General features: G+C 32.6%; 2 protein-coding genes across 13 annotated transcripts in view; one reads left to right on the top strand and one right to left on the bottom strand.

Moving 5' to 3' along the window:
* The window catches only part of LOC126915589 (phospholipase DDHD1-like), a 410,369-nt gene that overhangs the window by 243,678 nt on the left and 149,194 nt on the right, over positions 1-17,497 (top strand). The gene's annotated exons all lie outside the window — the stretch shown is intronic.
* The window catches only part of LOC126915585 (potassium voltage-gated channel subfamily KQT member 1), a 143,532-nt gene that overhangs the window by 19,814 nt on the left and 106,221 nt on the right, over positions 1-17,497 (bottom strand). For 8 of the 12 annotated variants that reach the window (XM_050720381.1, XM_050720385.1, XM_050720379.1 and 5 more), the window contains 7 exons: positions 17,134-17,224; positions 11,324-11,450; positions 9,317-9,492; positions 8,911-9,051; positions 5,669-5,779; positions 4,847-5,053; positions 931-951 (listed from right to left, as the gene is read on the bottom strand). In XM_050720381.1, the coding sequence (XP_050576338.1) occupies positions 931-951; positions 4,847-5,053; positions 5,669-5,779; positions 8,911-9,051; positions 9,317-9,492; positions 11,324-11,450; positions 17,134-17,224 (874 nt within the window). The remainder of the gene's footprint in view (positions 1-930; positions 952-4,846; positions 5,054-5,668; positions 5,780-8,910; positions 9,052-9,316; positions 9,493-11,323; positions 11,451-17,133; positions 17,225-17,497) is intronic. The other 4 variants (XM_050720383.1, XM_050720380.1, XM_050720378.1 and 1 more) reach the window with 1 other exon arrangement.

Raw genomic sequence — 17,497 nt, 5'->3', positions numbered from 1 at the left:
ATGTCAAGACACGATATACAAACGTTCAGACAACTTTTATGAAATATCCTCGACTTTCTCAACACCCTGTACGTGAAAGCGTCGCACATATATTTTGCACAAAGACACCGCATACACTCAATTAGAATTCATGCACAATAATGTGTGACGCGGTAGAAATACATTGCATAGCGTAGATCATTATTATTTTTCACAATCCAAGTGGTAAAACGAAGCTTAATATAAGTGCAATATACGATAAAAACACAACAATATAGATACATACATAGAAAAAAGAGCAAGTAAGTATTATACGTCGATTAAACGAGCCTTTCCGCGAATTATCGCGAATATTCCGCCCCTCCCCGCGTTATACAGGGTGTATTATACTACGTATAGAATTGCCAATGATCGCGTCTTGCTTTTGTAAATACTGTTTTTAAACAAAATCACCAGCGTGTCTATTCTACGAACATGTATTTTACAACAGTCACGTGTTTTAATCACTTGCAATCATTTTACAGCAACATACTTCATTAATAATGCAAATTGCTTCGAAGCTTAAATTACTAAAAAGCGTATAGAGTAAATTTTGTTGATTTATTATATCCTCGACGATCGAGTTATTTAACACAACTAAATCATATCTGGACAAATATGTCACGAAAATTGAGAAAAAAAGTAGTCGATATCGATCTCAAATTCCGTGTTAGTTTGTGTGTGTGTGTGTGTGTGTGTGTGATATCATTGGAAGCTGAAAGTGATCATCGACTAAAATATATCACTTAAATTTTAATATTTGAAACATTCAACAGACTCGCGTGTGGCCAGTGATCCCGAAAACGCGATAGGTTCCCGTTACGTGACAAGGAAAAGTGAATAATAAATTGGTAAATAAATAAACATGCAAAAGAGTAAAAATTGAAATAAATCTAAATAGCCTTTACATACCATCTTCTTTACACAAATCAACTGAAATATATTAGGTACATTTTATATATATCGTATCAGAGAAAGGAGAGATGTTTTTTGTATGTAGATGATATAAACTTTAATGGAATTAATAGAAACACGACAGGTGAGCGTATGAGAGAAGAAAGGACGGAACAGAAAGAGCGAACATAATGGGATATATTGTAATACGCGCGAATTTTTGGCAGCAGATGCGATAGATATTGTTGTTTCCGGTGTAGAATTTCTTTTTTTTCCATGAAATTCTTGTGTGCCGAATTTATTTGAAAATTTCGTATATTTCAAACTATAGAGCTTTGCTTGAAATATTCACAAAATTGCTCATATTAATTTATAATTCATAAACCTTTGTTTGGCGCGATTCATTTATTTATTCATATAGATTTTCTTTATGTTTATTAATATATTACATTTGAAAATAATGTTCTCCCCTAGTATACTCGTTATTCTCTGTAGAATTAATTTATCATTTTTTATATTTCTATTGTCTATAGACATTGTGTTCGATGGCAGCTGAGCAAGAAGAAACAAAGAGGAAAAATAATAATTTGCATCAGCCACAAAATATTAACAAATACAATTTTCCAAGCGAAATAATTAAATTACTGCCAAGAATATTACGTTTAAAAAAGTTGTATTAAAAACAGCATGGTTAGGAACAAATTTTTTAAATATAATATATTTCTCGAACTGATACGTACCCGAATATGATACAAACTTAAATTAAGTCGTATCGGTTATTTGATACCAAAAAAAATTAAATTAAAATTTTTTTTTCATTTTTAAGCAGTACCTAGATGCGAGAAGCGATTTGCATAACACTTGATTAATCAGAGTTTTGAAAGCAAGGTTTATGAAAAAATGTTAAATATTATCGAGAAATGAAAAACCTTTATTCAGTTGATGACTCAAGTTTTCTTGAGCTTCCTTTTAATAAAATGTTGCATGATTCATTACAAAGAAAAAATACATAAACAAATACAATTAAGCATTCACTTAAAATTAAATTACACATGATCGATGCCAAAAATAATAATCGCCCTTCTAATGTAATCGAATGAGAGATGTTTGTTTATGATATAATAGATAAAAATGTAAATTAATCTTATTCTATTCAAAAATACGATAAAATTTTTATTAACTTTCCTTGTAATGCAAATTTGTACGCTTGTATCTACTTAAATATCTGAAATATATAAAAATAATTTTTTTGACTCTTAAGAAACAACTTTTAAATTTTGAGAAAAAGGAAACACTAATCCTTCTCAGACAAATGAACATCAAACTATTTTCGATTATATTTAAATAACTGCAAATAAAATTCTTCCAATTTAATTGAAATTCTTTAACACATTCATATAACGTTTATCAGTGAATAAAATAAATTTCTGTTATTAATCCATGAAACTAAATATGTACATTAATCAATGAACCATTCAAAAAGTTCTTTCCAGGTAAAAGGGATCTTTTTCGCAATTTCTCTTTTGTTATAGGCAAAAGACCATCCCTAATTCGATCACACGGCAAATTACAGCGCGTTTCGGAAATTCGTGAACAAACGAAACGGAAGTTAACGCTTCGTTAAGAGGCAAACGATCCCTACGAAAGAAATCGATGTAATTCGTTTCCTCAACGATGAAATAATGAACGCAACAGAGGAGGGTTCGGATAAACAATAGAGAAGCGAGATTTTTCTCGTGCCACGACAGAAAACTGAGAAAATATAATAATACAGAAGCTTCCAAGCGTAATTTGAAACTGCATCAACACACGAATAATCACGAGCAACACTCAGTTATTATTATATTTCGAATATATTGAACGGCACATTAAAAACACAGAGCAGAATTCGCATTCTCTGCTTGCATACATCCACTGCCAAATTATTTGCATGACCCTGTGGGATAATCGAAGTCCTGCGATCGATACTAATTTCACGGAACTTCGTGTATCTCCGTATTAATTAACGTTTCTTTTCGTTCTCTTTCTCTTTTTTTTCCTTCCATTTTTTATCTCTTCAAGTGAAATGGAAGTCGCAAATTTTCTCAATTTTAACGGTAATTAACGAATCAACATGCCAATAAGTACCTTCAATCCAAACAATTCATTATCGATATCAAACTCGAACGAGAACTCTGATATAAGCAGGTTGTTTTTGAAATGACGTCGGAAAATCACAGATATACATTTGAAAAATTAAGACTGCGGAAAATCATTACCTTACTTTACGCGCTTCGTTATTTACTTTTAGTTATTACTTTTGAGATTGGAATTTTGGTACGTGTTAGTAATATTCATCTTCACTGCTGTGTTACGCATAAATGATATTATGCACGATATAATTTTTCAAAATAGCTGCATCGTTTATTAAATTTTGAGGAATTTTGGAAGGATAACATTTGGAAAGATTTTTATGCCAAAAAATTAAATCTCGTCTTGTATTTCATAAAATAACAGCATGAAGTGTTGTATAGATTATTATAAAAACGTATTAGAAATTATAGGAAATTTGTTTTATACAAAAAATTATACAAATACTTTATACATAAATTACAAACTATATTTGGATTGCTTTGACGATAATACGTCTGTAAATTTTCTAATGTCATTTTAAAAACGTTTTATGTTGTATACCGACTCGAAAAATCTCGGTAATATTTAATTAATACAATCCCATATAAAATAGAATAAGAAAACAGTTTGAAATAGTTGAACAAATTACCAACTAATATTGTTTCTTTAAGGAAAATATCATAGACTGATGACGTTACCTTGTAACGAAAATAAAAGCGAATAATCTCTTTCGTAACTGAATTCTCTGAAATTTGGTGTATTATAGTTTACCGAGATCAAACGAGGCAACGCCGTCTCACATACGGCAGGAAGATCAAACGAAATTTCAATTGTGAGAAAGGGACGTTCAGAACATAAATAAAGGAAACTAGCTCGATGTTTTTCCTATTGTTGCAACAGATAAGCGTATATGTTACTGTAAAATTATGAATTTCTGTAACTTTTCTCATTCTCAAAATAGTCAGACATCGTTGTTTCATATTTAATTTTCAATTATTGTAATCTTTGCTCGAATCAGTGATGTAAAAAGTCAAATTAAATTACTTTCAAATTTTTCTATTTGATAATTATTCGTTTGAAAAATATCTTCATTTGATTTACATGTGTGAGAAGTACAGTGCAGCGATTAGATGATAATTACGAACAAAATTTTCAAAAGAATGCACATTGAAATAACTAGAACGATCTTTCATCTATAAACATATATCAGAAATAAATATGTACCAAACATACAACTATACTTAAAAGAATATGTTATTCTGTACAATAATCTACAAACTTCCCAAAATATATACAGCATTTAAATGCCACACAAAGTTCAGATTCATATCGAAAATATGGAATTTAATTCTTAATTTCTCAACAAATATTTCCTTCTACACACAAACATTTCTATACACAGACTTTTACATAAAATTCATCAATAAACAAATTTATTACGAAACTTCTACCAAACTGTCAAACTTTCACTACTGACTCTCACTTACAACAATTTCTAACGCTGATAACATTCAAACTTTCAAACTTTCAAACATCGACACATTATAACTACCATTACATCTACTATTTTACAGTAACATCCACCGTAATCTGTTCAACGAAAATAAACATCAACCAAATCTCCAATCGTGATATTCTGAATCCGGTCCGTCATTGAAAACAAGAATGACTGAAATGATCCCGGCCTAAAGAACGGCAAAGAACGAATATCGCAATCGTCAGCGTCCAATTAGACGATTCGTAAGCAACTAGAAACAGCAACAATCAACGGCTACAGTAGCTACTGCCACTGAACTCGGGCCAAAAAATCGCGAAATCTTACCTTTCCCAAAGGTGTGGACGGTTGTCCGGCTGGTGTTGGATCTTTGATGTAGATATTCCACGTGGCCACGCTGTTGATGGCTTTGTCGGCAGCGTAGCACCTCCACAGACACTGTATTAACATCGCAGCGGCTGGTATCTGTCTGTTGAAGTGTTTTTGTCGTTGTTTTTGCTGGACTTTTAATGCAAAACCAGAGCCTAATATTCCCTGAAACGCGTATTTACCAAATCGCTTAATTCCACGAAACAAGAAACAGAAGCAGTTGATGAAATTATATAAGTTAAGCATCGATCGAGTGCTTTGACAGTAAAATTTGAAAACTTTCAAAAAGTTGAGTTAGCCACTTTTGCCTGTGAACAGCTCGTTTGTGTTTTATCTTTTAACACGTTGACTGCGTGGCCCTCCATTGTGAGTGAAATTAGTCTTAAAACTATTTATATAAGTAACTTAATAATCTTAAACTTGTCAATTCCTTTTCGACAACATTTGAAGATCATTAGCTACTGACGCCAACGTAGCGTAATCCGCTTTCGGAAGCAACTAGGTCATGACGCTACAGTTGCGTCATCTGCAGTCCACGTGTTAATGCGAATGTCAACAATCCAACTATTGGTACAATTGTTATAACAGTTATAAAGGGTAGTTTGTTTTACTATCATTGGAAAATACGTATAATGCTTGTTTTCGAAAATAAGAAATTGTTCCTTTCAGAATATTCTTTTTAACGTTAGAAATATCGACGAATAAAATATAAAATTTACGCAAGAAGTCAAAATGGAAAATATATGGAAGAATGTATAACGCTATACGTATTATACTTACGGCTGGAAGTGCGAAAAAGGATATGGCGAATACGCTGAAACACGAGGCGACTATTTTTCCCATCCACGTTTGTGGGACAGTATCACCGTAACCAATCGTGGTCACGGTAATCTGAAAAAGAAATAAAATCATTTCACGTTAGAAGAGTTCAAGCATTCTGAAAATACGAAGAAAGAGAATCTGTACTTTTATTTAAAAAAGTTACTTAAATAATTTTCATCGTAACTTCTAACATCATAAAAACGTGGTAATGATTACTTCTGTCTTTATGATAACCATTTTATCAACATCACACTTCCTCGCAAACAAATAAAAGAAATATATTTTCTCTTAACACTATATATTGTATAAAATTGTATAAAACAGTTGACTAAGGAAGAAGAAATAATGTCAAGAAAATTAACAAACCACTGTACAGCTTGTACGACTGAAGCAACAATTTTGCTAAATTTAAGAAAAGAACCAACAACTGGTATTCGAAGAAAATAATGTCAAAAATAAAATTCGAAAATAAATGTATAATAAAGAAAAAAGAAAAAGAGGAAGCGCACAAGAGATCAAACCACAGAAAGTACATGTACACCTGTAAAACCAATATACTCATTACGAATTTGAAATTCGCAGCACGATGACCTCAAAGCAACTCCCGATCAAACTGGAAGGAATATAGAAATTGTAATTTCCGATTTCACCGTAAATTTGATATTATGCGTTATTGCGCCACTGCCATTAGCCAACAGGTAATTTATTAAAGCTTGTTCCGGTTGAGCGCAGCGTGGTAATTAACACCAAATTGAAAAACAACCTAATTAAAATTTCAATTCCGCGCCGCGTCCCTTTCAGTCGCGGCGAAACGATTCCAGGAGAATTTCCCGTCTCCTGGAAAATCGGACAGCGGTTGAACAGCGGCAATCCGCGAGGCGACGTTAATCAAGCCCACATTTAAATTCTCGGCCTCGGTTTCATCGATCCTCGGCTCGTTGCTGCCCGTTCGACAACAGCTATAAATACAGACATATTTTCCGAATGATTAGCGGCAGTCGCTTAACAAACAGTCGTCCGTACGATCGAGTCAGTTCAATTGGTTTCGACGAAAATCTGGAGAAATCCGTGATTCCAATTAATTATTGGCGTTAATAGAAATCGAACGAGTGGAGCAAGAGCTGGGGGATTATTAAGTGGAGCTGTGTGAATGAGCAGGGATACATATATACACATATGTAGCTTGATCCTCTGATAGACGTTACGAAATTCAGACGATTCGTTGTCAATTTTGCAGTGACTTTTCACAGATGTTTTTCATACTTTTTCTAGATATCTGGTTTCGTTACTTCGAATCTGCTTGATATTATACAACCTACATAGTTATTCGCAATGATCGTTATAAAAATTTTTTAATTACAGAGTTTATCGAATAACGTCGAGATTATATAATAAGAGTGATCGCAAATGATGATTTGCAATGGTTTAAATTTTTCTTTAAAATTTATTTCAAGTCTTTTCCAATTTAATTTAATCTTAATTCGAAAATTTCTAATTTTGAGAAAAATATAAAAAGGTTGTCGTTGACATTTGCGTCTCCTGTTCCTTGATATTATCAGAACAAGTTTGATAATTGATTAAAAGTAAACATATAATTTTAAAGTAAAAGCATTCGTTTTATAAATTCCCAAAAGTACAACTGCTTTTAACTGTTTAATAATTAATAAGGAAATATGATAACAAGATTTACGCAGATCCTACTGCATCTGTTTCGTTGTTTATGAAATTTTCCAATCATCTACATGTAGTCGCTTTGTTGCTGTACATGTGTATACCTGAAAAAAAGACAATACACGAAATTTCATCGTAGCTAGAGTTGTATTACATTTTCGGCATTCGTTTGTTACAAGTACTCGTCGGAAAAAGCTATAAACCAACAACGAATTTGTATTTATTAATTGTTCCCAATAAAAGTAATAAGTTTTTTCCCATATTTTCTTTGTTAAAATCACTCCGATGTTGTAAAAAGAAGAAATCGATAGAAATGCGTACTCGTGGATTAAAACGAAAGCTTCCGAATATTTGTATAGCCATTTGCAAAAATATTTCCGCCGAAACCGATTCGAAATTTTGGAATCAAAGATCTGACTAAAAGACACAAGTATTTGTAGATTTTAATTCAAATATTCCAAGACCGTTTGTGAAATAAAATTTCCCAAAATCCAGCTTTTATTTCTAAATATCATTGTCTTACAACATTTGTGACTTACTTAAACTAAACGGAACTATATATACATATATCTTTATCTCTAATTATATACATCTTATCTCTATCATGCAAGATTTAGGCTTTCAACATACTCGTTATCAAATTAAAACGTGTAACGTTTTCAAATTCATGGTAATTGGCAATTGGTTCGAGATAAAATTCGTTTTATTTAATACAACGTTTCTGACATTTATACGTATGTACATATATGTATGTGTCTCCTCATTTAACCGTATTATCCGGCCAATGGAACTCGATGTTACCTATCGATTACCCTCGATTACATTAACTTGCCAGATACTTCAAATAATTGTCGTCCAATTATTTTATCAACTAATATAACGGCGAATTTTATATTCAAACTCTTTCTGTTAATGCTTTATAGACATTCCCTAATAAAATGTTAATTTAAATACGTAACTGCGTCGGAAATGATTATTCCTGCGAATTTGAAGTAATTTCGAATCGCTATTGAACTATTATTATATAAAAGAAAGTAGAAATTATTAAACAAAAGAAAGTAGAAGAGTAAGAAAGATGATAAAAAATGAAAAAGTACAAGAATATTTCTCGCGTGATACGATCTTCGATTCTTTTTTCTAGTAAAGTTCTTTTTCATCTCGCATTCGTCTTCTATTGTTTTCTCGTCCGCATAAAATTGCACGTATCCTACACCACACATACACATATCGTTCATCCTTATACATATTTGTACGTTGTGTCATTTCCTCGTGTATACTTACGTGTATATATATATATGTAAATGTGACCTCAAAAAGACGATAAAAATTGGTAGACAACATTCATACATTTTATACAATAGCGTAAGAAATATAAAACTTAAGGAAATATTTTTCAGACAGACTGTGCATACGAAACGTCGAAATACATGTGTATAATATCGCTTAGAATGACAAGATAGTTTGTACCAGTGCTAATAAAGCTATGAAATTGTACAATAAGCAAGCATTTAAAAATAAAAATCACATACCACGCCCCACCATAACGCATCGGCGTAGCTGGAAAAATCTGTTTTGCCATCGGGTCCAACAACATCCTTTTCGGCAAGATACACGAAGTAGCTGCTGAAAATAAGACCTAGGAACCCGATGTACAATGTCGTGATCAGCTCCTGAAAAGTATGAAATTGTAAAAAATACGATGAAGCATCGCGTCATTTTACACTGGCTAGTGGAATCGTTTCTCGATGAAATTATTTATCGAAATTATTGACCTAAATAACTGTAAACATATGTATGTATTGATTGCGTAATAAGTCCGATGAGAACATTCGATATAGATACAAGTATCAAATAGAACGCGAGAAAACGTAAAATATTCTATATAATCAATAATTGATACTTATTGAATCTAAATTTAGACATTGATTAACGTACCTGACGATGAATAAAAACGACGGAGCCGAGAAGTCGCCACGTGCCACCTTGTCGATCGACATGAAGCATCCGCAATATTTGTAAAAATCGGATTCCTCTTATAGCGGAAGTGGCGAACACCTGACCATTGCTTCCCACCGACAACACCACCATAGACGCGACCACCACGATTAAATCTGAAGAGAGAAAGCAGAAAAAAAACAAAAAAAGGCAATTAACGATCGATGTCATAGGATAGAAAATTCATATGGAGTGACAGTAAATGTTCATACTAGCGTAACGATAGTGTATCAATTTTTATATCGATAGTTGGGATACTCGCCGCATTATTACAAGCACAGTCGAGATAGACTCATTTCTTTAATGTATAAAATAGAAAAAGACATTTTAAGATAACAAAATTCGGAAGAATAGAAATAACAAAAAGAAAATCAAGATAATCAGGCGATTTGTATAAAAAATTTCAATTTTTAAATATATATACTACAACTTTAATTTATTTTAACGAAAGCAAGGGTACAACGACATCCATTCTTGAAACATCGCTCCATATGAATACTTGAAACAATTTTTCCTTGCAGAACTTTGCCACGGTATGAACTTTTCAAAATATGCAGCATCTCATCCGCGCTTACCCTGAAGCGGATAAATGATATCTCAAAATGATTTAGTTTCACAAAATACCGATTCTATCGTGTTGTGACTGAAACAGTGCCAGGTATAACCCATGACACGTGCACATCTATGGCCGATGACATTTCCTCGCCATTCCGCGACGCTACGCTGGTTATTCACTCCATGGAAATCGAGCGTGTGTAATCGGCCTTACCGATAAACACGCGATGCCTGATCCGATTAATATCCGGCACCGTGTTACAATTTACCACGCTCGTAAAGTTCGTTTGATCGCGAATCAAGTCGCGCGTCACGAAGCCGTCGCTGTTCATTCTCGAACGATCTCGATTATACTTTCGCGCGATTCAATTACGTGAACAGCACGAGAAGCATCGCCCGTAGCGAGTTTACGTCGGATAGCTCATGAATCACAATGGAATCGCGTACATGATATTAGAATAGATGTGAAACATTTCGGTATTATCGATCGGAATTTTATCAATATAAGATATTTTAGCGATAAATATCCTTAATAAGATTATTTAATATTAAGGTCGTACAGTTATAATTATAGAAGATTCAGAAAGGATAACGATATTTTGAATTGGAGAAGGAATGTAATGTACGAGGCTTAACTCGATAATTGGCACTTGATGAAGGTAACGAATTTATCTTACTTTTATGTTTGTAACATAGACTCGAAAGCGTTAACTGATCCTTTTAATACGAAGATTATAATTCGCTAAACTCTGGAAAGTTTGCATTCCGATTTTAATAGGAACGTTCCTGACAATTTCTTAGTAGTAAATTTGTTGTACTCGAATATTAACGAAAATCTGAACAAAAAAGAAACCATTCGATAAATTTTAAAAATCATTTTCCAAGTAACAAATTTGTCATGTACGAATATTAAATAATCAACATAAATGGTATTCGTTATCCTACTGCAGAAAAGTAATTTTGAAAAAAATCTCAACGAATGATGAGCCATTCGATACGTCTCAATCAGGGTATAATATCGTAATCGGTAAATCATAATCTCAGCTTTTGACGCTTAATACAAATCACTGTGTCTCATGAACCCATAGACTTCTCTGTTTGTTGGTCAACTCGGAGAATCAACTTAGAGAGTCAACTTATAGAACTGAATGTAGGGTATCCTGATGATATGATGTTCGATCGAACTTGATGAGAGGATATCTCATATAGATAACGAATGAATGACAAGTGCGGTAATGAAATCAGCAGGGACACGAGTCCGACAAACAGTTTTGTCACCGGGGGAAGTTTCAATTTCGGCCACGACAATCGATCAACGCGAATATTGGATCAGCCCTTGGGCTGCGGACTAATTAGTCTGGGACTTGACGTGCATTAGCGAAACGCACTCACCTATGATACAAATCGGTTTCCGTATGAAACGGAGCCTGCCGCAGCAACCCATGTACTTCGATCTGCATCCCGCACTCCACAACCTCACTAGGTATTCCACGCCAAAGAACACCACCAAACATATTTCCTGTAAACACGAAAGAGAGTGCATAATGCAAGGCTTTTAATTAACTTGCCAAACTTCTCAATCGAAAATGGCAGAAAATGTTTGAGATCGAATGTGCAATCGATAGAATAAAATCGATCGATAGAATAAAATAGATCGATGGATACCGAGAAAAAATACGATGTTTTTAATGTTGAAATATAAAACGTACCAGACGCATGTGGAAGATTTAAAAAATTAAATGCTTTTGGATCTTATCGCAAGCACTAGGATATTTCGTATCCGAATTAATAGGAAGACGAAAGTTAGGAAAAATAGCTCGGATACACAAAAATTTTCGTATAATATAACAACAAGTATTTAATTCTGGTTTACGTACGATGCTTAAGGTTAAAGTTGATGTTTGCTTTTATATAACCATGTGCATCTAATAGAAAATGTTTGAGATTAGATATGCAAGTTTTAAAATGAAATAAATCGATGAATATCGAAAAGGAAGTATGAGCTTTTAATGTTAAAATATAGGACGTATAAGGCATGTCAGTTTCTGGATATTACATATAAAATGTAGTAATATAAATGTGGTTAAATGCAATTAAAACTAAAAAAAAAGAAGAAACAATTTAAACATCGTTCAAATAGTTTTTCCGAACAGTAGAGCATGAAAAATATTAGATAATCACATGTTCAGCTTATATCCACATGCCGTACATTCTGACCGTTCAACCTCCATTCACCATTTTTTCCATTCCACGCAATTCAAACACCGCTTTATTCTCTACGTTACCATGAAAACTTCTTTTTTAACAGAGATTTGAATAGCCCACTAGATTCGAATGTATAACTTTGTCAAAGAATATTCTAACTGTACATTCCATATGTTTCAATCAGATTGATTGGAATTGTTTACTTGTTGTTGCCGCGTGTTTTTCGGTTCGATGTTCTTCTTCGTTATATCGCATATAATAGTTCATTTTAACACCATGTCTAACTGTATTATTATATACAATTTTTTATAGGAATTTTTAGTACAGAATCTTTAAAATGATGAAACTCAATCGTTATACGATTTTAATTTTTGAAACTTAACTGAAATTGTATCTTTATTTAACAATTTTATCTTGTATCTGATTTACATACACACGAACACGTTTCATCACACACGTTCTATCTCTGACATTTCAAACACTTTGTATTGCATTCTGTGTGATGAAATATGTCACGTATAATAAAACATGCTTTGTAATATGAAAGTACAAGTGTTGCAAAATTTACTGATTTACGCGTTCCTTCAATAATAACGTTTAAAAGTTTCAAGAGGGCGTTTCATGAAAGAGATAAGTAAATTCCACACACATAATGATCTATTAATGATAAATTTTATTTATCATAAATTTCAGTTTAGCAAGTTTCATATTTATTTTATCGTTCGTATATTGCATGCAGCTTCCAAAATTGAAATTGCATATCAAGAGGATCAATTAAAAAAAATGAAATTAAAATCTCTCTTGTATTCTACAACAGAACATGCTACATTTACTCGTATTACAACAAATATTGGCAGTGCAACATTCGCGTTTCCGTTGAAACAGTGTTTGGATAAAGCTCGTCGAGGAACTTAATTTAATTTAATTAGTTTCTTCATCGCGGAAGAAATAAAATTAGAAGAATTATTATTATTAGAAAAACAAGGAGGAAAGGGAACAAAAAAAAAGCATCTTTGAATTAAGAAGAAAAATTTACAGAATAATACTACACAAATATTTGAATAAACACAAACATCGAACAAATTTCATTAAACGATCAATGACAAACGCATTGGAAATGCGAATAAACAAGTCAATAGGTTAAATGAGCGAGAAAAATGCGATGTAAATTGCCTCGAATAATCGATAATTGTAATAACAGGGAGCAAGGCATTTCCTTGATGACTTTCTAGGCAGCGGAATCATTAGTCTCCTGTTCTTAAAATAAATGTACAACGAGCGCGATGCTATACATATAGAGATGCTGTATCGATTGTACGACCTTTATTGCAATGACACGTCGCCCTGTAAAAATGGGGACATCGATGACAGAATCGCGATGGTCTGCTGTCCCGTGAAACTTTCACATTTTTCTTTTTTTTTTTTTTTTAAGCCCTATTTCGCACGAATACTTCGTTGATATTCTGGATGGTGTTAAAATTCAATAACAGATAATAATGGTAAGAATATTTAACTTACCTACATGTTAAGAATTAGATTCGAGATTTGGATTAAATTTGGATTGGTTTGAATTTGGATGATTCATAGTGTTAATATTTCACAGATAGAATTAGCGTTGAATGACAGAAGGTAATTAAAAGGGTGAATGAACTTTTTGTCGATTGGTATATATATAATTAAATATTATTCTTGTATCGTTACATATTTATTATCATAATTATATTATTATTGTAATTATGTATATCTATATATAATTTAATTATACCTATATAGTAATTTATATATACCTAATATGGACAAATAAGTAGCCGAGCGTATATAATATTTTCGGATACATATAAAATAAAATTGTCATTGATACTTCTTGACAAAAGGAACAGAAGATACAATCCTTTGATTAATTACCGATGTTAGTTATAAAAAGGAACTGGTTATTGAGAAATGTACGAGCCCGAACAGTCCACCTGCGTTTACTTTTAGACCAAGATCTGTCTAAGAAAACCGGAAGTCAAGATGTATCATTAAGGTAAAAATGGTAACGTGTCAAGGCTCGTAATACGCACGTAAAAAGCTTTTTATGGTGTGTACTCATGGTACATAAGTAAGATTTATGGCTCGTCTGACAATGGTCATGGACAGACGGACACGGAAAATTCCTTTTCGAAAAAGCAATTACGATACCCCCCGAATGCCTCAAAATCTATCATTGTCTTTACTTTTTGATGCCTTTTGAGACAGCGTGACGCATTAGTATCGGAAGAGAGTGGGTGCATTTCGAAAACTTGCTGGAATTTCAATTACAGTAGAAGGCTTTGTGTCGAAATAGTATTCGCATAATTCGATCGTGTTTAATTTAGGGCGAATAAATGGAATGAAAGGTATTTCAGTAGTAGGAAATGCGAAAATCAATTTATATTTAATGCGTCGGTGCTACTAAATACTTACCGATAATATTGCCACGGTAGCGCATCGCGTTACAATTAAAGGGTTATCAAAACAAGAATAAAATAGTGAAACATTAGATTTCAAATCCAGAAAAAATACTATAGCTCGTAGTGAATCGTCCGAAAGCGTAACGTGCGTTCTCCAGCGTTGTTCGATGCGAGAATCCAAATTAAATTAAATATTTACGAGCAAAACCGACATGTATTTTTTACAGAGTTAATTTTGAAAAATTTACGGCATTATTTACTTATTATTTTCTCTGATTGTACACCAGTCATATTCCGTCAACGTTATTCTTTAATCTAACATTTGAACGCACCATCGACCTTTCCGCCTCCGACCTCAATTCCGTTAAATACCGTTCTCACTGCACTTCTATCTGAACATTTTCAAGTTTCTGTCAATTTGGCTGTGTTTATTCTCAACTGAACGAAGGAACCCTTTTAGCTTGAATGATATTTACGCTCGTTCCACAAATCGTTTCAAATAAACGCGTAAGATAGAGGAATATTTTTTTAAACGTCCACTTCTGTTGATCAAATTATCCACGTCCTTTAGTGCGATAAGAAATGGAAAGAAGATGCGAGAAGTTTAATAGAAAATACAATGTATACATGTATCATTATACAAAATACAATATGAAAATACATGTCAATATAAATTCATTACACATATTGCAATATAAATTTCTAAGAAAACGAATTTGTGAAGAAATAATTTTTTTTTTTAAATATAATACCAAATTGTAATTATTTTAACTGATAATTGGAGCACATAACAAATGGCGATTACTATCGAACTTTGGCTTAAAAATTCATGTTACTCGACATCTTTGAACCATTGATTCATTAACTTCGGTATTCTGATAATTCGAATCTACTAATGAGAACAATTCGAAGGTCTAGAACTTCGATCTTCATTATCGCGACATTCCGATATTTATCAAACAGTTTGAAGACCATTAATGGTTGAAATCCACATTGAGCACGATTAATCGTGAAACACATGCCAAACTATACAGACTTCTATAACGAAACATCGATTTACGGAAATTTAATATTAAAGCATACACATTAGAACGGACAGTTTTATTTTAGTACCGCGTAACCTTGAAACCTGCAATTAGAAAGACATTGCAATCGCAATATAAATTTTTATCTATGTTAAATTTTTTGATTATTTTAGATTTTAATTTTTTACGGTGATTAGATAATATAGTTATGGTACTTCGGGTTCTCATCGCGTTTTTATCAGTACATTACGCTTTGTTTCGACATTTTGCGAATATTCTAAATTCACTTCTTCAGGGCAGACCTGAAAATGAAGCGCAAAGTACTAATAAAGCCACGATTGAAACCCGAAGAGTCGCGAATATGCTCTTTAATTATCATATTCGTAAAAGTATAAATTTGCAAAAATATTCGCAATGTGAATACGACAGTACACGATAACTACGTTAGAATTCACCTTTCAATATGTAGTTTCGGGTAGTCGATTCAGCAGTGAACAGAAAATAAACAAGACATGAGGGAGAAGCAACTCGATGGCTTTGAGCTGCCACTATCTTCCACCAGGATCGTAGACAACAAGCGCTTTCAAGGAAAAGAAAAGTACGTTGTTTCCTCGAGAACAGTGTAAAAGCACTAAAAGACCGATGGAACGTTAAACGCTTCCCTGAAAGATATATGGAATAAAGAGATCGTTCTCTGTGATTTCAGAAGTGTTTGTTTACGGGAAACAGCTCAGCCCTTTGGCATTGAAAATTTCGAATGTTGACGAACTTCTAGCTGACTTTCTGCTTTCAGACCCGGTATAATTAATTAGGCCAATTTATCTTAATCAAGCTACGCTCGAATTACTTTCCAAACGAATTACTGCTTTGTTTGAGACGAAACTCGTATTGAGCTTAAGCTTCTACGATTTTGCGTAGCATTCGAAGAATTTTGATGTGCAAGTAACACCGAGAATAAGTCAATTTTTGTTCCCACGAATTCCCGGTAATTTCTTCTTTTATTTTTTTATATTTTACTTAATATATTTATAACATAAACGTCATTTAGTAATAGCGTTTTAATTCTCCAGGATGAACAATTTCAACTTTTGATTATTTCTCAACTTACAAGTCTATTTTCTAATAGAAATTTACTTACCGATCTTTATGTTACGTAGGTAGTGTTATTTTTATATTAATATAATAAATATATTAATTTTGTAGTTTCAATCTTAGGAGATTACTTTTACTTCTTAAACACTACCATTATCAATTTAAGATAATTATCAAATGATAATCACGATTGTATAGCTTTTTTTTTATTTATTTATTATTATCCATGTCTTCCGGCTTTGGAAGACTTCTAGTTAGCCATTATATTAAACTAAAGAGTAGACATAACTTGACCTTAAACCTAATTTGACTTAATTTAAAACTTATAGTCATGATTATGAGCGACAGATGTAAAAATTCTCGAAACATCTATTCAAGTGCACTATGAAGAAATTTTTATGTAATGGGAGTAAAAAATTGACGATGAATATAGAAGAAAGCTACTTACCATCCAAAAGAGGGTTTCGTTCGCGAAATTACTGTACTGGTCTATCGTCGACAAAACGCTAAATATGAGGCACACCAATACCACCATGAACCTGGAAAAAAGTAATTTCGATTAACAATTTCATTATTTTGCGCTCGTTATTTACCAATGAATTGATTAAAGGATTCCTTCCGAGTTGTCGAACCGTTTAATGCTATGAATTTTAAGATTATTTATTGATGTAACGCGGTAACTCTCTTAGATTACCATTCCAATAATAAATGTAATAAAATTTGTACGTTGAGGACTGCGATAATATTATTGAAGTATCTTTACGAATATCCTTTAGTTTGTTTGAAAGAATTGCTCGGTACAAGGTTTATAC

Source organism: Bombus affinis, chromosome 4, assembly GCF_024516045.1.
Source record: "Bombus affinis isolate iyBomAffi1 chromosome 4, iyBomAffi1.2, whole genome shotgun sequence".
Taxonomy (NCBI): Eukaryota; Metazoa; Arthropoda; class Insecta; order Hymenoptera; family Apidae; genus Bombus; species Bombus affinis.
This window is presented reverse-complemented; position numbering and strand designations above follow the sequence as displayed.